Raw genomic sequence first — 23,697 nt, forward strand, 5'->3', positions numbered from 1 at the left:
CCGGGCTGGAGAGAGGACAGCAAGGAGAGTACCAAGCGGGGAAGCAGCTGACCCGGGATCAAATCCTGGTGTCCCATACTGTGCCCTAAGCTCGGGGCCACAGGTTAAACTCAGGCATTTCAGTGTGGCCCCCCAGAATAACCAAAACAAAAATACTCAAGGGCCCCAATTCTCATTAAGATAGTTTTATTCAATGACTTTATCTTCTACTATGGGTTACAGGAGAAAATCCTTCATTTACGTGTAATACTGTCTTTTGGAAGTACCGTGGTAGGGAAGGGCAGAAAGGCAGGTGGGGACCCCACAGGGGAAGGGGGAGAAGGGCGGATGGGGAACCAACGTGGTGCTTTTGGGCTATGCTTGTTTTTCTGCATCCATTTGCCTTGCACGCACACACAGGATCTGGAAAAGGTTTGTGGGGCGCTTGGAGATCTTTGGGCGTTCTTTGGGTTTTTTGGGGGTTTTTTTGGTTCACACCAGGCAGTGCTCAGAGCTGACTCCTGGCTCTGTGCTCAGGCATCACTCTTGGTGGCGAAGGAGGGAGCCTATGGGGTGCAATGGATCAAACCTAGGTGCAAGCCAAGCATCCTGCTCGCAGTGCTAGTTCCAGGCTGTCTCTAGGAGTTCTTTGGCAATTCCCAGAAGGAGCCAATTTAAAACAAAAGCTGGGGAGCAGAGGGGGAGTTACCAACTGGCTAAGCAACTGCCTTTCAAAAAGTCCCTTGTGGGGGCTGGAGATATAGCACAGCAGTAGGGCATTTGCCTTGCACACTGCCAACTCAGGACCAAGTTTGATCCCCGGCATCCCATAAGGTCCCCTGAGCCTGCCAGGAGCAATTTCTGAGTGCAGAGCCAGAAGTAACCCCTGAGTGCTGCTGGGTGTGACCCAAAAACCCAAAAGTCACCTGTGCAAGTGCCCCAAAGACATCCCTACCTGGGTACTGAGGAGAACCTCTCCTTTCCCCCATTTTAAGGCACTTGGGAAGGGTACCACAAAAACCAGGGCCAAGCAGAGGCCTGCCTGGAGAAGCTCAGGACCAAGGCGCTAGGGTAAGGCGGCTGCAGGGACGCTGCGTGTTTGGGGGAGCTGCTGTGCATTTGGGGGGAACCTCTCTTCCCAGCTTACTCCCTTACAGCTGTGGGGAGGTAGCGGGGTTTGCTGTTTTGTGAGACGCTGTCTCTTTAAGTTCAAGTTCGTGCCCGGACTGTGCTGGAGGACAGCCAACTTTTTAATCGCTTACACATGGGGTTTGGGGGATTTTTGGCCCAGGCAAAGTCCCCTGGTTTAGTTTTCTCGCCTTTGGGGAGTGGACGCCACGGGGTGTGGGGGTGTTAGCCAGGGCTGAGATGCCTTCACTGCCCTCTGGACCCCATGTTTCCTGAAAAATGTTCTCCCAACCCGCGTGGGCAGGAGCCCAGCCCCAGTGCCCGGGCATTAAGGGGTATGTGTGTGACTGTGAGTGAAATTGGGTGGCACACTTGACACCCTAGGGGGGGTGGGATCCTGGTATTAATATCAAACTGGGGGCTCAGAGAGGGTCAAATAAAACCAGTCGACGGCACCCTCCCCACAATGATGCAGCAGGCCCCGGACTTTCCCCTCCCAGGGGACCCCTCCGCGCATAATTGCTGGTTGAATCTTCTCCAGACTTTTCTGGAACCCCAAGGAGGATCCCCATAGGCGGCTGTTTGGCAAGTGGGGTACAAGGCAGCTTCCCTGGGGGAGGGGCTCCGCCTGGCAAGACCCCAACCCCAGGCACTCCAAGGCTTCCTGGGCCTGATGTGCAAAGGGGGCACACATGGGTGGAGCCCGGAGAAGGTAGGGATGAGGGGAGGGGGCTGGGGGCGGGCTGGGGGCATCCCCGAAGACTAGTCCCCCGCAGATGAAGAGGAGGCGGCCCGGCCTGCGCTGTCCTCATTGGCCTTCGGGGCAAACTGCGAACAAGAGCAGAAATTCCTTTGGCTCGAGGCCCAGGGCCAGTGCCCATGAAGCGCCGCCAGGGGTGGCTGGAGGCGAGGGTAGGGGGCACTGACCTGGTATGGGGGGTGTAAAGGCTTTTAAGGGGTAAATGTAGGGGTGTCTTGCTGCAGGGGGTCAGGGAGTTTGGGGTGTGCAGGGATGAGCAAATGGCTGGGAGAGGGAGACAAGAGTCTGGGGCACCCTGGGAAGTTGGGCTGGGGGGGTAAATTTGGGGATTTTTTTTGGGGGGTGACTTGTGCTTTTCAGCCATATCCAGTGGTGCTCAGGGAGCAGTCTGGGAGGGCGGGGGCGAAACTATGGGATGCTGAGGTTCTCGAATCTAGGTCTAGTGCTGCAAGGCGGGTGTCCTTCCTGCTTGTCCTGGGGCTGCTTGAGACCATATGGGGGGGGCCAGATAAATTCCCTGTCTACAGTGGTCTCTGACCCTGAACACGCCACTTTCTCCCTTTCCCTTCCTTCCTTTTTCCTTCCCCTTTTTTTTTTTATTTGTTTTTTGGGCTACACATGGTAGCATTCTGGTTTCTCCTTCCTCTGTGATGGCAGACTCAGGGGACCATATGGGATGCCTGGGATTGAATCCTGGTCACCTGCGTGCAAGGCCACCGCCTTCCTCAATGTGCTAACACTCAGGTCCCCTTTCCTTCCTTCCTCCATTTCTTCCCTCCTCCTTTCTTCCTTTTGGGCCACACACCTGGCAGTGTTCAGGGAACCTTATGCGATGCTCTCTGGATCAGCCACATACAAGGCAAACAAGTGCCCTCTCTGCTGTACTATCTCTCTGGCCCCTTAAATTAAAATTTTGGGGAGGAAGATGGGTCACATCCACCCCTGACCATCTGGGGCTGAACCCGGAGCTCCCCTTAACCCAGCCAGTGCCTCGCTTCTGGAGGGGAAAGATTTGGGGGCTTCAGGGCACATGGCAGCTCCTTCATCCTGCTGAGCTTATGTGTGTGAGGGGAGAACTGGGGTCCTGCGTGCCCCCCAGGACCTCACCGAGCATTTGCCGTTCATGCGGGCGTAGAGCAGGGCCGCGATCTCGCCCTGCCCAGCATCCAGGGCCACCCTGAGCGCGGTGCTTCCATCCTGCAAAGCACCAAGGGGGTTGGAAGTGGGGTGGCTGTGAGTTGACCTTGGCCCTAGGTGCTATCCCCTGCACCCCAGGGCACCCAGCTGGTACTTACACGGTCGGTGAGGCCGAGGTCGCAACCGGGCACGGCCAGCAGCAGCTCTGCGATGTCAGGGCGCCCATGTTCGCAGGCGCACATCAGGGCAGTGGAGCCATCCAGGTCCTGCAGGTTCACGTCGGCACCGCAGGCCAGCAGCGCCCGCACCACGTCGGCCCGTCCGTGACTCACCGCCAGCATCAGCGCCGTCTGCCCGGCCTGCGGAAGCAATGTGTGGCTGTGGGGGAGAGGCACCCTGGCTCCAGAACCTTTGAGAAGCAGCCCCTGGCCTCCCTGACCAGTGCCCAGGGCCAGAGAAATAACACAGCAGGGAGGATGGCCCGGGTTCGATCCCTGGCATCCGTGTGGTCCGGAGCCTGCCCTGAGCGATTCCTGAGCTCAGAGCCAGGAGGAACCTCTGAGTGTCGCTGAATGTACCCCCATAAATGAGGGGCCCAAGGGCCGGAGTGACAGCACAGATGTAGGGCTTTTGCCTGGCCAACCCCAGACAGACCCTGGTTGGATCTGAAGCAACCCATAGTCCCCTGAGCCTGTCAGGAGTGATTTATGAGCTCAGAGCCAGGAGTAACCCTGAGTGCTGCTGGGTATTGCCCACCCTCCCCCCAACAAAACAAAACAAAACAAAACAATAAAAGGAAACATAAATGAAGCAATTAAGTACGGACAAGAGTTCAGGGAACACAAGCTCAAGTCAGGGCTTGCTTAGAGAGGAGGGGACAGGCTCTCAGTGGGCCCCTGGGTGTCTGTGTCCCTGGGACCTTGAAGCAGAGAGCCACAGCCTGAGGTGAGGTGTCCATCACACGTCACCTCTGGGCCCTCAGGAGAGCCAACTGTGTCCTTATCAGGGGTCCCCACAATAAGGAATCAAGGGACAGAAAAAGGAGGGGTGTGTGTGCGCAGGGAAGTGAAAGATCCTCCATTACCTTTTGGGGACATGGAATGTTCTGGAAACCCAGGTGATGATTGCACAAGCCTGAGAATGTCCTCAAGTAGCAGCAAGCTGCACTTTGAGCCACACTTAAAGCGGCTCTTGGCGGGTGCTGGCCTCCACGGACTTCCACTCCAGGCTCTTAAGGGAGCGGCTAGCACTTTTCCTTGTCCTGGCCCCCCCAAAATTAAATTTTAAAAAATCCACCAGGCAGCTGATGTGAGTGAGCTGCTTCTGGGGTGGGTGAAGGATTTTGGGGTCACCCCAGGCGGTGCCAAAGAGTTGCTCCAGGCAGTGCTGGGGAACTGTGTGGTGGCAGGAATCAAACTGGCGATGGCCACACACGAGGCAAGAGATTTGATGCTGCTGAATGAATTAACGAAATGCATGAAATAATTAGATGCAAATTGAGTGCAGGCTCTCTCAGAAAGGACCCCTGGTTTCCTAGTCCATAAAATTGGGGCAGGGATCAGAGCTATAGAGTACAGGGAGCAGACCAGGGTTGCATCCCTGGCATCCCACAGGGTCCCTGGAGCCTGTGAGGAGTGATCCCTGAGTACAGAGCTGGGAGTCAGCCCCGAGTGCAGAGCCAGGAGTCAGTGACGAGAGAGAGCACATCGGTGGGGTGTTTGCCCTGCACATGGCTGATCCTGGATGACCTGGGTTTGATCCCTGACATCCCATGTGGTCCCCTGAGCCTGCCAGGAGCTATTTCTGAGAGCAGAGCTGAGAGGAACCCAAAGGAACCCCGGAGTGCTGCTGTGTGTGGCCTCAAATCCAAAAATAAATAAATAAATAAATAAATAAAATCTTTCATTAGAAAAAAAAGAGCCTGGGGCCCGGAGAGATAGCACAGAGGTGATTGCCTTGCAAGCAGCCGATCCAGGACCAAAGGTGGTTGGTTCAAATCCCGGTGTCCCATATGGTCCCCCGTGCCTGCCAGGAGCTATTTCTGAGCAGACAGCCAGGAGTAACCACTGAGCACCGCCGGGTGTGACCCCCCCCAAAAAAAAAAGAAAGAAAGAAAGAAAAAAAGAGCCTGGTGTCAACCCTGAACAGAGCCTGGTATGGCTCTAAAACAATAGAAAAAAAGATTGAGGTGAAAGAGAGAAAAAGAAAACAGGCTCATGCATGTGGGCCTTGACCCCCAGCACCCCAAGGCTCCCCGACGCCCCCCCACGTACCTGGCTGGCCTTGGCGTTGACGTCACCGAGCCGGAAGAGCTGCAGGACTGTGTCCACGTCCTCCTGAGTCCTCAGCGTGGCCAGCGCCGTGAGCATGAGGGGGCTGTAGCCCGCGTGGTTCTGCCGGTCCACCTGGCACACACCTGGGCACAGCTGCACCCTCAGACCCCAGCCAGGCCTCCTCATGCCTCCGCCCTCAGACTGGGAGCCTGGCGCCACTCCTCCCACCGCCACCCCAACACTGGGCCTAGTGACTGTCTCTGCCATCAGTCAGGGTGGGGCCTGACTTTCCTCCCTGGACCCAAGCCGGGGAGACGCCCCGTCCTGCCGCCAGGCCTGTCCCTCACTGGGTTACCCTATGATGGGGCACCTTAACAATGCAGATGGTCTCCTCAGCCCCAGGCTGAGACTCAGCTGCTTGCTTAGCTCTGGCTGATCAAAGCAGCCTGGCTGCTGCCTCCCCCATCAGACTAGGGAGTGGTACTTTCCTTCCTGCCTCAGTAAAGAGGACACGCATTTCCCTCATATCAGGGCCCTGGGGTTTCGCCCTCTCACATAGGGGTCCCTGGAATGGGTGGGGGGAGAAGGAGGGAGGAGGAGGGAACCACATTCTCCCAGACAGCAAGACCCACATTTCCGTGTCCCCAAAAGACCCAAGTGGGTCTCCAGACAAGACAGCGCCACCTATCAGACCCAGACAGGGAGGACAGTGTCTTCCCCTTCAGACTCCCCCTTGGTTTTATTAGGTCACACCACCGACCTTCTGCATGCAAAGCAAATGTGCTACCTCCATGCCATCTCTCTAGCCTGGACTCCTTGATGTACTGTGGCCCCACACTGGGCAATGCTTTCCCCCTCAGACTGTGGGCAGCGCCTCCCCCCTCGGATTATTGGGCAGTCGCCCCAGTCAGACCCTCAGGGCAGTACCACCCCCTAGAGTCTAGGGCCTAGACTTTCAGGGCAGTGTCTCCCCCATCGGGCTGGCTCACCGCTGGCCAGCAGCTGGCGTGCCACAGGGAAGTTGCCGAGGGACACGCAGTGGTGCAGCGCCGTGTTGCCATGGCCGTCAGGCAGGTTGACCACGAGGTCCAGCAGTGACGCCGACATGGCCCTGAAGGTCACCAGGTGGCGCCTCACCAGCTCGGGGTGCGCGTCTCGGTGGCAGGCCAGGTGCATCCACTCCTGCAGCACCGTGTCCCTGGCCGCTTTCTGGGGACAGGCGGGGTAGGTAAGGGGTGGGGCCGAGGAACCCTCCTGGACCCCCGACCACCCCTGCCAGGGCCCCCCATCATACCAGCTCCCGCTCCGTGAGTGCCGTGGGGGTGTTGATGTGCTTTTCCAGGGCCAGGCAGGCGGAGATGAGCTCGGGGCTCAGTTCCATCCTGTAGGGGCAGGTGTCTCAGGGTTTATCTTGGGAGCACAAGGATAAGGGCCTTCTTGGCCCCCCACTTTCCACACCCAGCAGGACAGACCCCTATACTATAGCTGCTCACTCAAGAATTCATCTCTGGGGCCCGGAGAGATAGCACAGCAGCATTTGCCTTGCAAGCAGCCGATCCAGGACCAAAGGTGGTTGGTTCGAATCCCGGTGTCCCACATGGTCCCCTGTGCCTACCAGGAGCTATTTCTGAGCAGACAGCCAGGAGTAACCCCTGAGCACCACCGGGTGTGACCCAAAAAAAAAAAAAAAAACAAGAATTCATCTCTGGGACCAGAGCGATAGCACAGTGGTAGGGCATTTGCCTTGCATGTGGCTGACCCGGGAGGGAATGGGGTTTGATCCCGGGCATCCCATATGATTCCCCCAAGCCTGCCAGGAATGATTTCTGAATGCAGAGCAAGGAGGAACCCCTGAGCACCATCAGGTGTGACCCAAAAACTAAATCAAAACAAAGAAGAATTTGTCTTTAAGAGCTGGGCATTCTATTAGGGTTCCCCAGGCCCACCACAAGTGGTCCCTGAGCTCAGAGCCAGGAGTCAGCTTTGAGCACTGCTGGGTGTGGCCCCCAAACCAACCCTCCCCCTCAAAAAAATAACCAACCACAAAACAAGACAAAAATTGAATTTGTCGTGGCCGGAGCCATGGCACAGTGGTAAGGCATTTGCTTTGTAGGCGGCTGACCCAGGACAGATCCCCTGGCATCCCATATGGTTCACCAAGCCAGGAGCGATTTCTTTCTTTCTTTCTTTCCTTTTTTTTTTTTTTTTTTTTTTTTGGTTTTTGGGCCATACCTGGCGGTGCTCAGGGGTTTCTCCTGGCTGTCTGCTCAGAAATAGCTCCTGGCAGGCACAGGGGACCATATGGGACACCGGGATTCGAACCAACCACCTTTGGTCCTGGATCGGCTGCTTGCAAGGCAAATGCCGCTGTGCTATCTCTCCAGGCCCGCCAGGAGCGATTTCTAAGTGCATAGAGTAACCCCTGAGTGTCACCAGGTGTGCCCCGCCAAAAAAAAATTGAATTTGTTTTTCACAGCTCCCATGTAGAACTAAATAAAGTGAGCAGGTGAGGCAAAAGTCTTCAAAAAGAAATTTCAGGGAAAGGGTGAGGGATATGCCCACTGCCTCCCCCAATATTTTTTGTTTTGTTTTTGGGCCACATCCAGCAGTGCTTAGGGGTTACTCTGGCTCTACACTCAGAAATTGCACTTGGCAGGCTTGGAGGACCATATGGGATACAGGGGATGGAACCCGGGTCTCTCCTGGGTCTGCCACATGCAAGGCAAACACCTTACTGCTGTGCAATCTCTCCAACCCCACACAGCACGAACTACCTAGATCAGGCCCAGGTGGGTACCAAAACATCTGTTTGCTAATTCAGACTAAAGTTTGCATGACTATTAATGCTGGAAACCCAGACTGGGTGGGAGAGGTAATTGCCCTACTCAAAAAAAACATCCCCCCACAATGAAAAGACAAACCGAATATCATCCTCTGTGTGCGATGCAGACACCCCCTCACTGGAGGTCAGGGGCGCACACGCCTGGGACCCCTGGCCGCTACTCCTGGCCCCTGCTGCCACTGCTTGCTCGGGGGCCTCGCCTTCAGTGCTCTCGTCGGAGACATTCTCGGTGGTGCTGGAGCCCTCGGAGGAAGACTCATACCTGGGGGGTCAACGAAGATGAGGTGGGGCAAGACCTGGGGTGACGCACGGGGGGGGGGGGGGACCAGGGAGAGCTGAGACTCATGGCCTAATGCTCTGTACTCAGGGATCACTTTAGGGGTTGCTTGGGGGACCCTATGGGATGCTGGTGATGGAACCCTGGTCTGTTACGTTCCCCACTGTGCTATGGCTCCATCCCTCAATCTGTTTAGTATGGGGCCACACCCAACAGTGCTTGGAGTCCCTCCCCGTGGCCACTCCAGTGTGGGGGTGCTAGGTCATAGCCACAGGTTCTAGGATACCCCTAATGAGCCTGGCCAATGCTCAGTTCCCTGTGCCTCAGTTTCCCCAGTCGATTGAACGAATCAAAGTAGAGGTCTCGAGCCAAAATCCCCGGAGCATCCCTGGGCATGAAGGGAGGGAGAGGGCAAGCGGCATGCAGTGGGGACCCCACTTACCCGCCATTGACCCCCACAAACTGGAGGCTCCTCCGACGGGTTGTGGGGTCTGCTGGCTCCTCGGTACACTTCATGATGGACTTCACTGCCATAGCTTGGGGCTCACCAGCTGGGGATGGGGGTAGGCAGGAGAATGCTGAGTCCCCTAGTGCCAGAACCTCTGTACCCCAACCTTTAGGGTACCCCACTGTCATGTACCTGGACCTCGAGGTGTTTCAGACTCGCTGGAGGCTGCTTGCCTGATGGGCTCCCTGGAGGCGGTGTCCTGGGGAGGACCCTGGGCTGTGCTGTCCAGGGGAGCCACAGAGGCTGGAAAGGATGCGGAGGATTCTGAGGGCTCCGGGGGGGAACCTGGGAGGGTGGGAAAGGGATTCTAAGTGGGTAGAAGTGAGGGGCTCATCACAACCCTGACAATCACATGGGCTCACTCCCGCCACAGTGCTCACGAGGCTCTTCCCTTTATTGTCATTTTGTTTGGGACCACACCCTGCAGTGCTCAGGGATATCACCACAGGCTTGAAGTCAAGTGTGTGTCAGAAATCGAACCCTGGTCAGCTGTGTGCAAGTGTGCAAGGCAAGCACCCTCCCTGCTGTACTTACTAGAACCTTTTTTTGTTTTTTATGGTTTTTGGTTTGGGGCCACACCCAGTGACACTCAGGGGTTACTCCTGGCTCTGCACTCAGAAATAGCCCCTGGCTTGGGGGACCAAATGGGACATGGGGGATCGAACCACGGTCCACCCTGGGACAGCCGCGTGCAAGGCAAATGCCCTACCGCTATGCCACCTGATATTTATTCTTTTTTTTGGGGGGGGTCACACCCGGCAGCACTCAGGGGTTACTCCTGACTCTACATTCAGAAATCGCCCCTGGCAGGCACGGGGACCATCTGGGATGCCGGAATTCAAACCACCATCCTCTTGCATGAAAGGCAAATGCCTTACCTCCATGCTATCTCTCCGGCCCCATCCTATTTTTATTCTTTTTTTTTTTTTTTTTTTTTGGTTTTGGTTTTTGGGCCACACCCGTTTGACGCTCAGGGGTTACTCCTGGCTATGCGCTCAGAAATCGCCCCTGGCTTGGGGGGACCATATGGGACGCCGGGGGATTGAACCTCGGTCCGTCCTACGCTAGCGCTTGCAAGGCAGACACCTTACCTCTAGCGCCACCTTCCCGGCCCCCTATTTTTATTCTTGTCATCCCACCAGGTCCCACGAACCTGCCAGGTTGGTTTTTTTTTTTTTTTTTTTTTTTTTTTTTTGGTTTTTGGATTTCTTTTTTTTTTTTTTTTTTGTTTTTGGGCCACACCCGGTAACACTCAGGGGTTACTCCTGGCTATGTGCTCAGAAGTTGCTCCTGGCTTGGGGGACCATATGGGACACCGGGGGATCGAACTGCGGTCCATCCAAGGCTAGCGCAGGCAAGGCAGGCACCTTACCTTTAGCGCCACCGCCCGGCCCCTTTTTTTTTTTTTTTTTTGGTTTTTGGGCCACACCTGGCGGTGCTCAGGGGTTACTCCTGGCTGTCTGCTCAGAAATAGCTCCTGGCAGGCACGGGGGACCATGTGGGACACCGGGATTCGAACCAACCACCTTTGGTCCTGGATCAGCTGCTTGCAAGGCAAACTCCGCTGTGCTATCTCTCCGGGCCCGCCAGGAGGGATTTCTGAGCACAGTGCCAGGAGTAATCCCTGAGCGCTGCTGGGTGTGGCCCAAAAATAAGCAAAAGAAACAAAACAAACAAACAAGGGGCCAGAGCAATGGCACTTCGGGGGCATTTGCCTTGCACACAACCAACCTGGGTGTGATCTCAGGTATCCAATAGGGTCCCCCACAAAAGGAGTGATTCCTGAGCTCAGAATCAGGAGGAATTCCTGAACACCCCAGGATGTGGCCCCAGAACAAAACAAAACGAAACAAAACAAAAAAATAGAACAAACCCCACCCAGCTGGTTCCGAAGACAACAGTGACTTCCGGCTACTGGCCCCCAAGGGTCCCCATTGCCAGAGAGGCTTGTGGCAGGTTGTGGGGGAGCTTTAGCCCCCATCGCCTCAACATCTGTCATGCCATGACCTCAGGACTTCACATCTGGGAATGTGCTCAGTCCCCTGGGCTGCACTTCCCCGGATGCTCCCTTCCTGTCCTGGGCACAGCGATTGTTTCTCGGCCCCTCAAAACGTCACGTTTATTTCTTGCTTTTTCCTTTTCGTTTTTTTTTTTTTGTTTTTCGTTTTTTTTTCTTTTTGACCGGCGGTGCTCAGATTTTCATGCTGGCTCTGTGCTTAGGGATCACTCCTTGCAGGCTTAGGGGAACCTATGGGATGTCAGGGTTCGAACCCAGGCCAGCCGCCTGCTTTTCCTTTCTTCGGTGATGGGGTAGGGGTGGAGGGATTGATCGAACTCAGGAGCCCCAGTACGATTCCTCAGCTGACCTCCCACTGAGCTGCCTCCCAGGGCCCCTATATCACTCCCCCCACATACAGCAAGTCTCAAACTCAAGGGACACCAATGTAGCTTTGGTTCAAAACAAGGTATATGGAGGCCAGAGAGACAGGACAGTGAGGAAGGCGCTTGCCTTGTATGTGGCCAACCCGAGTTTGATCCCGGCTTCCTATATAGGATTCCCCAAATCCCACCAGGTGTGACCTACAAGCACAGAACCAGGAGTCGGCCCTGAGCACCACTGGGGATGGCCACCTAATTAAAAAAAAAATAGATGGGCCAAAGAGATAGCTTGGAAGTAGGGCGTTCGCCTTGCATGCAGAAGGACGATGGTTCGAATCCCGGCAGCCCAGATGGTCCCCCAAGCCTGCCAGGAGCGATTCCTGAGCGTAGAGCCAGGAGGAACCCCTGAGCGCTGCTAGGTGTGACTCAAAAAAACAAAAAAAGAAAAAGAAAAAGAAAAGGAAAAAAGGGATGTCTGTGTTCTGGGCCAAGCCAAGAGTCAGAATGGACATCAGACATTTGGCATGTGGTTCCAGGATGGTGACTCTAGTCTGGGCTCGGGTCAGCCCAAGTCCATTCTTTTTTTCGGGAGGGGTTCGGTCACACCCAGCGGTGCTCAGGGTTTCCTCCCGGCTCTGTACTCAGAAATCACTCCTGCAGGCTCAGGGGACCATATGGGATGCCAGAATTGAACCCCGGAGTCCTCCGGGGTTGGCCACGTGCAAGGCAGATGCAAGGCCTACCACTGTGATATCGCTCCGGCCCCCAAGCCTAATTGTAGAGCCGTGGGGTCTCTGAGCTGGACATCTGAAAATGGATCTGAGGGGCCAGAGTTAGAGCCTAGCAGGGAGGGCGTTGCCTTGCATGCAGCTGACCTAGATTTGATCCCTAACATTCCATAGGGTTCCTTGAGCACTACCAGGAATGATTCCTGAACACAGAACCAGGAGTGTAAGTTTAGAGCTTCACCAGGTATGACCACCCCTGCCCCCAAAGAAATAAAATATTTAGGGCCCGGAGAGATAGCACAGCGGCGTTTGCCTTGCAAGCAGCCGATCCAGGACCAAAGGTGGTTGGTTCGAATCCTGGTGTCCCATAGGGTCCCCCGTGCCTGCCAGGAGCTATTTCTGAGCAGACAGCCAGGAGTAACCCCTGAGCAATGCCGGGTGTGGCCCAAAAACCAAAAAAAGAAATAAAAGAAAAGAAATAAAATATTTAAAAACTAGGATCCAGGGCCTGGGAAGGTGGCGCTAGAGGTAAGGTGTCTGCCTTGCAAGCGCTAGCCAAGGAATGGACTTCGGTTTGATCCCCCGGCGTCCCATATGGTCCCCCCAAGCCAGGGGCGATTTCTGAACACATAGCCAGGAGTAACCCCTGAGCGTCAAACGGGTGTGGCCCCCCCCCCAAAAAAAAAAACTAGGATCCAAGGGGTCAGAGCAATAGCACAGCAGGTAAGGTGCATGTGGTAGATCCAGGGATTCAATCCTGGGTCCCTGAATCTACCAGGAATGAGTCCTGAGTGCAGCATCAGGAGTAACCCCTAAGCATTGCCAGGTGTGCCCCCCCCAAAAAAATTAAAACAAGGGCCAGAATGATAGCACAGTGGGTAGGGCATTTGCCTTGCATCTGGCTGACCTGAGTTCGATCCCCAGCATCCCACAGGATCCCCTGAGCCTGCTAGGAGCAATTTCTGAGTGTGGAGCCAGGAATAATTCCTGAGCATCACAGGGTGTGGCCCCCAAACAAACAAAAGTCAAAAAAACACAACTAGGGGCCAGAGAGCTAGGGGAGATTAAAGCATTTGGTCTCCCATGTGGCTGATCCTAGTTTGATCCCCCAGAAATCCAGGATCCCTGATCACCGCCAGGAGCAGCCTTTGAGAACCACCAAGTCTGGCTGCAAAAACAGAAAGAGGAAGAAAGCATCATCTCTAAGCCAGGCAGAAACTAGTTGTGAAATTCGAACCAGGGGCCAGAGAAACATCCTGCCCGTTGAGCAGACACAGGCAGGGCCCTTGTAAACCCCTCAGTATGATTCTTGATATTGTCCAGGACACTGTGGGCAACCCCCATCCTTTGCCCCATGGTGAGATCCCCACTGGAAAGAAATAAAACCAACCCACAAACTTTCAAAAGTTATGAAACCAATTTATAAACAGCAGCACAGCAAGAGTTCCAAAAGCGTGTGCAGTGAACGGGCAGGCAAACATCAGGCACAGGGCAGAGATTTCTTTTTTTTTTTTTGCTTTTTGTTTTCCTCAAGCACAATTCCATTTTAGGAAATTAAACATTCCCAGGGCGTTTTTTTTTTTTTCAAGGACACCCAAATATCTAAATAAACTTCTGGAAGGTGGATCGCAAGGAATGATATTAAAAGGGGCGGGTGTGCGGGGCTGGCCCGGGGTTGGCAAGTGGCCTTGGTAGTGGTTATGTTCTGAAATGGCTTTGAAAAGAAATGAGAAGCATTCTGTCGCAGGGTGGAGAAAACGCCCCGAAATTAAAGTCTCAGTGTCAGGCAGACAGACCAGACAGACGCTGGCCTGGCTTATGTGAGTTTTACACCAGGGCAGAAACCCAGGGCAGCTTCCAGGCTTTGGAAAATAAAGACTTACCCATAAAAATAATAATAATAATAAAAAATCAACAAATTCTCTTTGCTCTGTCCACAAACCTAAAAATGATAACTATTTATTTTTGCCTTTATTTTTTTGGTTTAATTTTTGTTTTTTGGGTTACACCCAGTATGCTCAGGAGTTATTCTTGAAAATAAAAGTTTTTCTCTCCCTTGGGGGGATCAAACCCCACAGTGCTCATCACTCCCACAGCTGCTCCAGGGAATCTGGGGTGCCCAGCATGAATCTGGGATCAACCTCATGCAAAGCCAAGTGCTTGTACTAACTCACTCTCCAGGCACACAAATACTTTATTATCAAAAAGTCTTCTATTATCATTTCATTTGGGGACCACACCCGGCGGCTGCGCTCAGGGGTTACTCTGGCTCTGATCTCAGAAACTGCCCCTGGCTGGCCCAGGGGACCATATGGGATGCCAGGGCTCAAACCACTGTTCGTCCTGGGTTGGCTGTGTGCAAGGCAAATGCCCTACCACTGTGCTATCTCTCCGGCCCCTTAGACTGGGTAGTTTTTTAGTCTAGATCCTGGGTCTAGCTTGCGAACCTTTCACAGGGAGAACTGAGTCCACCTCACTGACCGGAAAATCCTTTCACTGTGAACAGCGGAAAGGACAGTGCCCGGGAGAGAGTCCCCAGACATACAAGCCTGGAGCTGGGATCTAACAAGGACTCTGGGTGTGGGGGATGCCCAGGTCTCTGCCTGCCCCACCTACATTTCTCAGTCTGAGGGAAAGGCTATCAGCCTCCTCTCTCCCTCCCCACCCTTTGGCAGGAGACAGCGAATTCCACATGACAGAGACTGAGTGAGTGCCCTGCCCTGCCTTCTCCTCCAGGGAGCCCTCCCTGACCCCACCTGAGGCCCAGCAGGCCATGCCAAGTTACTTGTAGATTCCTCAAAAGAGCTTATTTCACTCCCCATCCAGCAACCCTGCAGTTGGGTTTTTTTTTTCTGGGGGGGAGGGTTGATATACTGAAAAGTGCTACAGAGACCAGGAAGTACCAGGGATCAGAGCAGGGCTTCCCCCAGAGAGATGCCAGAATCCAGCCTTCTGAGCCATCTTTGCAGCTCTATATTGCCTCTGCCTAGAGGCCCTCCTGAATGTACCCCTTTGCCACCTTGGTTCAGAGACCCAGGGCAGGTATGTGACCCCAGGTGCCAAGTGACTTGGCCCTTTGAGCTGTTGTGAATCAGTGGCCACCCCACCCCCAGCGATTGCAAATGAGACCTCAAGTCCAAATCACCAGTCTTCTTTGTTTTTTTTTTGTTTTGTTTTTGCTGAAAACCTGGGGGTCTCAGAAGTAAGATAACACAGCAGGGAGGGCATCCAGTCTTGTCCCACAGCCAGGAGGAAGCCCCAAACACCATTGGTTATGGGCCCCTCCTCCCCCAAAGAAAAGTGCTATCTGGGGCCTGAGGGCTGGTACAGCAGGTGGGGTGCTTACCTTGCACAGAGCCAACCCAGGTTTTTTGTTTTTATTTTGGTTTTGGTTTTGGTTTTTGGGCCACACCCGGCTATGCTCAGGGGTCACTCCTGCCTGTCTGCTCAGAAATAGCTCCTGGCAGACATGGGGGACCATATGGGACACCGCAACCACCTTTGGTCCTGGATCGGCTGCTTGCAAGGCAAACGCTGCTGTGCTATCTCTCCGGGCCCAGCCAACCCAAGTTTTTTGGAGTTTTTGTTGTTGTTGTTTGGTTTTTTTGGGCCACACCCGGTGACACTCAGGGGTTACTCCTGGCTATGCGCTCAGAAGTCGCTCCTGGCTTGGGGGACCATATGGGACGCCGGGGGATTGAACCACGGACCATGGTCTGTCCTAGGCTAGTGCTGGCAAGGCAGACATCTTACCTCTAGCGCCACCACACTGGCCCCAAGCCAACCCCAGTTTGATCCCCCAGGGTCCCTGTGCCACCAGAAGTGATCCCTGAGCACAGAGCCAAAGCCCTGGGCATTGCTGGCTGTGGCCCCGAAAGAAACACAGTCATATCTCTTCTCTGCCCCTCATCCGTTCTTGGGGAGACTTTTTCTGGGGGGAGTGGGCCACATCCAGTCACTTTGAAGGATTACTCCTGGTGGTGCTTGGGGGACCATATGGAATGCTGATGATTGAACTACGTGCAAGGCTATGTGCAAGGCAAGCGCTCCACCCCCTGTACTACGCTGGGGACCCCAGAGGACTTTCTATTTTGAGCACCGCTGTGCCCCTACGTGCCTGCACACAGCAATCGGGCAGAGGGCAGAGGCCCGGAAAAGGAGCGCAGAAACCAACAGGCACTGACTGTAGGGAATGAACAAGCCCTGAAACCTACAAGTGGTGAAATCTACACGCTGAAACCTACAAGTGGTGAAATTTACACGCTGAAACCTACAAGTGGTGAAATTCACACGCTGAAACCTACAAGTGGTGAAATTCACATGCTGAAATCTACAAGTGGTGAAATTTACACATTGAAACCTACAAGTGGTGAAATTTACACATTGAAACCTACAAGTGGTGAGATTTACACATTGAAACCTACAAGTGGTGAAATTTACACACTGAAACCTACAAGCAGTGAAACTCCCGTGTACTAAATAAAATCTACAAAAGGTGAAACTCACACCCGACTCACTGTGCTGAAATTATAAGCAGTGAGACTCCGTGTACTAAATGAAATCTACAAATGGTGAAACTCACACGCACTGAATGAAACCTACAAGTGGTGAAACTTACACACTGAAACCTACAAGCCTTTCGTGAAATTCACTTGTACTAAATGAAACTCACCAATGGTGAAATTCACGAGGCTAAATATGAAATCTACAAGTGGTGAAGCAAGCTGAAACCTACAAGGGTGAAAACTCGTGTGCTAAATCTACCCACACGAGGAACCTACAAGCAGTGAGTCACGGGATGAAACCTACAAGTAGTGAAACTCCCCTGTACTAAATGAAACCTACAAGTGGTGAAATTCACACTCGCTGATAACCTACAAGTGGTGTGAAACTTACACACTGAAACCTACAAGCCTTTCGTAAAAGTCACTTGTACTAAATGGAACCTACAAACGGTGAAACCTCACGAGGCTGAATGAAATCTACAAGTGGTGAAACAAGCTGAAACCTACAAGTGGTGGAATTTATGTGCACTAAACGAAACCTACAAGCAGTGAAACTCGTGTACTAAAGGAAATCTACAAAAGGTGACATTCACACGCACTGAATGAAACTACAAGTGGGGAAACTTACACACTGAAACCTACACTGGCACTAAATGAAACTCACAAATGGTGAAACTCACAAATGGTGAAACTTACACGGGTGAATGAAATCTACAAGTGGTGAAACTAGTGTACTAAATGAAACCTACAAGCGGTGAAACATACACTCTGAAACCTACAAGTAGTGAAACTCCTGTGTACTAAAGGAAACCTACAAGTGGTGAAACACACGCTGAATGAAACCTACAGGCAGTGAAAGGAACGAGCGATGACCCTACAAGCCCTTGTCAGTCAAGCCTGCGGAGGTGACAGCGAGCAGTGGGGCCTCTGCTTGGTCAGCGTGCGTGTCTCAGGCAGGCCAGCGGCCCCAGGAGGCATGTGCGGAATGGAGGTGCCTCTCCTCTCCACGGTTCCCCAGGCTGGCCCCTCGCGGCCCTGGCAGGTGGCCAGAGCCCCAGGGCCGGGTGTTTGGGATGGACTGAGAACAGAGGCATGGTGCCCGGAGCTGGCCTGGAGCTGGCCCGGAACACCCCGGGGAGGGAAGAAAACACAGCTGGGACCGCGCCCGCCAGCTGGTGTCCTGTAGTTCCTCAGTAGGGCTTTAGCCTCTTGATCATGAGGTCAAAGGGGGAAGCCCACCAGGCTCCCGAGAACGATGGGCAGAAGCCACTCTAAGTATCAGGGCAGACGCCATGCACAAGAGGTGAGAAAGTGGCAGAGCCACTCCATGGATCCCTACAAGGAAGCTGAGATTAGTCACCCCGGGACACACAGCCAGCTAGGGCCCTTGGTACTCTCTAACACACCCAATGGTGTGTCGCCTGGCCCTGGGCCGGTGTTACTCAGATCAGAGACAGCTGTCCCTGTGGAATGACTTATGAGTCACTCTGGTGGTGTCTTCTCCTGGTCTATAGGCGACGGGCAAAGGAAGGGCATCCCACATCCCCTTTCCAGGCACGAGGGCTCAGCATTTCCTGCAGGGGGGCAGTCCCTTTCCCCTCCCAAGGTCACAGGACTGGAGTCCTCTTTCCTCTCAAGACTACCGCCCCCGACCGGATCCAGAATTGGTTAGTGAGGTTGTGATCAAGTCACAACCACCTTCATGACCTATGACAGGCACGAGGTCTGAGCCAGCCATAGAGGGTCCCCCTCCAGAGATTTTATCAACGCCCTGTGCTCTGGGAGGGGGGTTCCCTTTCCGCAGAACTGCAAACACAGAGAAGCCCAGGGGGGGGGCGGAGAGAGAGAGATCCCCACATGGGGTAGAGAACAAAACTTGGCACAATTATTTATGCAGCTGGATACAGCCTGAAGCTGTGGCCAAATGATACAAACACCACTTTCCCTCCTTGCTTCACCTGGGTTGAGATCAGCTTCTGCTACCAGCAGAATCAAATGGGAATGGGGGTGGGGAACAAAACCAATAGGCTTTGGAACCTTTTTTTCCAAATGCCACCACACATAAAAGTCAGCTAGGCAGGGCCCGGAGAGATAGCACAGCGGCGTTTGCCTTGCAAGCAGCCGATCCAGGACCTAAGGTGGTTGGTTCGAATCTCGGTGTCCCACATGGTCCCCCGTGCCTGCCAGGAGCTATTTCTGAGCAGACAGCCAGGAGTAACCCCTGAGCACCGCCGGGTGTGACCCAAAAACCAAAATAAATAAATAAAAACAAAAACAAATCAGCTAGGCACACCCAGAAAAAGACACCTGACTTCTCTTACAAAGTCAGATTTGGAGGTTGCAAGAAACAGAGACTCCAAGGCCTTGGAGAGGGCAGAGTGGGGCCAGGGGCTGCACCTAGAAACCACCATCGCCCCCCCCCCCCTCCCCGCAGCCATCCTACTGCCCTCGGCCCAGCGACGTACCTGCCTCCCCGGGGCAACAGCGCCGCTCCGTGATGCTGATTTTCTTCACCACATGCACGTTGCCGGGGGTCACGGGGGAGGTGGGCAGGGGCAGGGTGGTCTCCACCACCTCCCGGCTGCTGAACACGCCCGAACTCTCGGTAGAAGCGGCGACAGAAGCTCCCACGGAGGCGGAGGCGAGGGCCCGCAGCCCGGCCCCGTAGGGCGCCAGGCTGTGCGCGCGCTGCGCGGGGGTCCCGGCCGCGGTGCTGGCCGCCACCTCCACCTCGCGCGGCCCCTCCACTACCCGCACGGTGTCCGCGGGGACGGGGCCGTCGGGCCGGCCCCGGGCCTGGGCCTGGGCCGCCTGCAGTTCCCGCAGCGCCTTCTGGAGCTGCGTCTCCAGCACGGCCACCTTGGCGGCCAGGGCGGCCTCGCCATCGGGCAGGCCCAGGTCCCGCTCACGCACCCACGTAGCCACGCTGCGGGTCTCGGGGGGCCCCGTCCCCTCGGGGGCGGCTTCAGGCAGGTCCAGGCAGAGCTCGGCCCGGGCCCGGCCGCCCGCGGGGTGACCCAGAAACTTCTGGCTCTTGAGCTGCACCGTGAGCTGCCGCTTCTCCTCCTGGAGCACGGAGAGCTTCACCTGCAGCACGGGGATGAGCTTCACCTGCTCCTCCAGCTGCCGCAGCTTCCGCAGGGCCCCGGCCATCTGCTCGCGGACGTGGGCCAGGTGGCCGGCGCTGGGGGCCACGGGTGTGGACAGGCCCGAGCCCCTCGGGGTGGGGGGCGGCAGCCCCACGCCCACCAAGGAGCTGGTGGAGCCCGCGGCACTGGGGGTGAGCGAGGAGGAGCCCAGGCTCGGGGGTGCGGCCGCCTGGGCCTCGAGCCGGCGGCGGGCGTCCAGCAAGGTGCGTTCCACTCGCGGGTTGAAGCCACCAGCGCGCGTCTCCAGGGCGCCGTACTGCGGGTAGAAGCCCCGGCCGCAGTAGGAGTAGGCCGAGTGGCGACTGTCGGCGCTGGCGTTGGAGCAGAGCGACTCCGTGGACGTCCACCACGAGCCTGGGCCCCTGGGCAGCGAGCCCAGGCGTGTTCGACGCTGGACGGGCACCCGGCGCAGCGTGTGGCCCTTCTCGATGTCATCCACGTACTTGAGGAAATCCAGGTCCAGCCGGTAGCCGTAGGGCGTCTCCACGGAGTAGGGTGGGTCGGGGTCCCTGGGCGGGAAGGCGGGTGGGGAGGCCGGGCCGGGGGTCCCTGCGCCCAAGGAGGAGGCCGGGATACACCATCAGTGACACTTTAGAACCCAACTCCCCACGCCTTCCCCTAGCCTGGGTAAATCCAAACCCCAAAATGTATTTTTGGGGCCCGGAGAGATAGCACAGCGGCGTTTGCCTTGCAAGCAGCCGATCCAGGACCAAAGGTGGTTGGTTCGAATCCCGGTGTCCCATAGGGTCCCCCGTGCCTGCCAGGAGCTATTTCTGAGCAGACAGCCAGGAGTAACCCCTGAGCAACGCCGGGTGTGCCCAAAAACCAAAAAAAAAAAAAAAAAAAAAAAGATAGTAAGCAAAGTGTATTTTTGGGGGTAGGGGGCCACACCCCTTGATGCTCAGGGGTTTATTCCTGGCTCTGGACTCAGGAATCACTCCTTGCAGGTTCAGGGGGATCCCTATGGGATGACCGGGTTTGAACCAGGGTTGGCTGCATGCAAGGCAAATGGCTCTGGCCCCCCAAAGTTCTTTTTCTCTTTTTTGTTAGTTTTTGGGTCACACCCAGCAGCACTCAGGGGTTCCTCCTGGCTTTGCACTCAGAAATCGCTCCTGGCAGGCCGGGAGACCATATGGGATGCTGGGAATCGAATCTGGGTCTGTCCTGGGTCAGCAGCGTGCAAGGCGAACACACTACCGCTGTGCTATCCAGCCCCCAAAGTTCGATTTCTCAAATGAATTTTTTACCTGGAGGTGTAGTTTGGGCCACACCAGGACTTACTCCTACTGGGGTTCAGGGGCCTCTGTGGTTACTAGGAATCACACTGGGTTGGCACGTGCAAGGCAAGTGCTGTAGCCCCTGGACTATCTCTCTGGCCACTAAGTTTTACTTGGTTTGGGGGCTACACCCAGTGGCACTCAGGGGTTACTCCTGGCTCTGCACTCAGGGTCACTCTTGGGGACCCTATGGGATCCCGGGGATGAAACCCTGGTCAGCTGTGTGTGAGGCAAATGCACTACCCGTTGTACTATCCATCTGGTCCAGCTCCAAAGACATGGAGTCCCATTCATATCAACCCCCCCATTTCCCTCTCCTCTCAGACTGAAGGCAGGGTTTGGCCTCCCCCCTTAGACCTTTGAGACAAAGCCACAATACAGTGTCTGCCAACTGGGCTGCCCGCCCCTCCCTGGGCTATGTCCTTCCCTCCCCCTGAACTCCCAGATCCTGACCTGGGAAGGCGGCCGGTACGTGCAGGACTTGGGCCATTCTCGGTGCTCTGGTGCTCAACAAACTTGGGGGACCTGTCACTCAGACACCGAGCAGCTCAGCTGGGGGCTCACCTGGAGATCATGAAAGGGATCCTGAATCAGTGTGGGGGGGAAACCAGCTCCCTCCACTCCTCACCAACACCCCCCTTTGTGGGACCCTCTCTGAGGCAGCCAGTCAGCCTGGCTATGGAAAAGCGGGGAGGCCCCCACAGGCCTGGAACAAAGAAATGGAGACTAACAGGCAGTAGCACATCTGTCCAGACCCTGGACATGCTCCAGCTGCTGCTCCCACGCAAGACCCCAGGCCTGGGGCCCCCAAATCCCACCAACTCCAACCTTCTATCAGCTCCCCTCTGCCGCCTTTCCACAGCACAGAAGACGGGGCACGGGGGTCAGGAGGGTGGGGAACACTGATTGATGGGGGCGGCCTGCCCACAGAACTTGAAGGAGGGAGACAGTTCAGGAGAGGGGCTGAGGACCTCCCCGCCCCCAAGCCAGGTTAGTCCCGCAGTAGTAGGGACTAAGGGAAAGTTGTAAGGGGAGGCGGTGAGGAGTAAGGCCTTTCCCCTTTTTGGAAACAATTTTCTCTAAAAATAAACAGTTTCACTGCCTGGCTACACGAGAACTTCCTGAACCCCCCCTCCTGGTCTCCCCAGGACGTGTCCGCTCTGCTCTGGGGCGCAGGAGGGAGAGAAGAGCCGGGATGAGGCCTGGGGACCTGGGAGGAAGTAAGTGGGGGCGCTTGGAGACTGCCAAAGGGAAACACAATCAGGGTCTCTCACCAAGCTGGGCCCGCGCCCCGGACGTCCCCCCCTCTGCACACCCCGGACATCCCCCCATTTTCCTCCCCCCCCCGTGCCCCACCCGCCTAAGCTGGATCTCCTCCAAACTCTGACCTCCAGCTGGCCGGCTGTACAGGCAAAGCCAGGCGCCCCTTTCCTCCACCGCCACCCCATTCCTTGTGCCAGGGCCCTTGTGTACCTGGGAGGACGGGCCAGGTGGGGTATCTGCTGGGCATATAGGCGGGTGCTCCGGGGTGTCTGGGCGGGGGCTGGAGTAATTGTCTGGGTCCGTGCTCTGTGCTCTCTCTTTCTCTAACTTATCTCCACGTCCCTGTCTCTCTCTCTCTCTTGTCTCTCTCTCTGCGTCTCTTTGCACTTGTCTCTGTCTCTTCACGTGTCTGTCCCCGCAGTCTGTCTTCTGGAGCCTGTGATACACAGCACAGCGGGTCACCCCGGTGTCCCCCTCTGTGGGCGCTGCCCGGGGCACCAATCCAGACCCTGAGCAGAGCGGGAGAGGAGAGGAGAGGCCTGAGGAGGCCGGCGCAGGCTTGGAATGTGATGTGGGAGGTGGAGATGGCAGGGCCCGAGCTGAGCGAGCCTGCCAGGGGGACTCGTGACTGCTGGGCACCCGTTCCAGGTGGGTCAGCACCCAAAATGTTTGACAGGCTAGGAAATGGAACCCAGCCAGCTCCTCCTGCCCCCCCATACTCCCCCCCAGCCAGCGGAGGAAGTGGCTGGTCTGGATTTGAACCTAAGCACCACTCTGGGGCATCTCCCCACCCTCCCCGCCATCGTACCCCCCTCCAGCAAATTCAGGGCCTTCCCCAGCTCTCTCACACACCCTCAGCCCACTGTTCAGGCAGCAAGATGGAGGTCAGAGGGGGCGGCCCAAGCCCCTCTGAGTGGGCTTAGAGCAAGAAAGCAGAAGAGAGAAGGGGGGTGTCCTGGGCCAGAGGGCACCTCCCTGCCTGCACAATCCTGGAGGATGGGAGCTGGCTGGGACTGGGAAGGGGCAGGGTGGGATGCAAAGAGGGGGCCCTAGGAGAGAGCAGGTGAAGAAGTTCAGAAAAGGGGCACAGGGGGGTACCCCGAGGGCTTTCCCTAAAAACCTCTCTCCTATACCCGCCTGCAAGCCTGGGGTCTCCCGCCCCTTTCTTCCCCCCCATCCTGTCCCGCAAAGACCAAGGCAGGGAGGACCAGGCTGGGAGGATCGAACCCGCCCGTGCAAGGAGGGGCGGGGCCGCGGGGGTCCCCGCTAATGGCTAATAGCAAACAGCTGCGGCTCCCCAGCCCGGCCCGGCAGTTAGTTAGGCCAAGGCCCAGCCGGCCGGACCCGGGGCGCCTTCCCGCCTCTTGGGGCCTGGGGCTGGGGCCTGATTTCAGCCTGGCCGACAAGGAGGGGACCCATGGGGGTGCTGGGGAAGGGGGTACCGAGGGCAGAGAAGAGGATCAAGATGGGAGAGAGGGACCTAGAGGGAGCA

At 55.9% G+C, this 23,697-nt stretch overlaps 1 protein-coding gene across 1 annotated transcript; it reads right to left on the bottom strand.

Moving 5' to 3' along the window:
- Positions 1–1,497: 1,497 nt before the first annotated feature.
- KANK2 (KN motif and ankyrin repeat domains 2) lies at positions 1,498–22,903 on the bottom strand. The gene is made up of 12 exons (XM_049788543.1): positions 22,416–22,903; positions 21,396–21,506; positions 18,982–20,214; positions 9,037–9,189; positions 8,839–8,947; positions 8,199–8,381; positions 6,572–6,659; positions 6,267–6,486; positions 5,278–5,420; positions 3,163–3,363; positions 2,975–3,064; positions 1,498–1,935 (listed from the first exon to the last, which is right to left on the bottom strand). Exons 2-12 carry the CDS (start codon positions 21,430–21,432, stop codon positions 1,870–1,872), a joined length of 2,523 nt encoding a protein of 840 aa, XP_049644500.1. The 5' UTR covers positions 21,433–21,506; positions 22,416–22,903; the 3' UTR covers positions 1,498–1,869.
- Between the last annotated feature and the right edge of the window lie 794 nt (positions 22,904–23,697).

This window comes from Suncus etruscus, chromosome 15, assembly GCF_024139225.1.
Source record: "Suncus etruscus isolate mSunEtr1 chromosome 15, mSunEtr1.pri.cur, whole genome shotgun sequence".
NCBI classification, from domain to species: Eukaryota; Metazoa; Chordata; class Mammalia; order Eulipotyphla; family Soricidae; genus Suncus; species Suncus etruscus.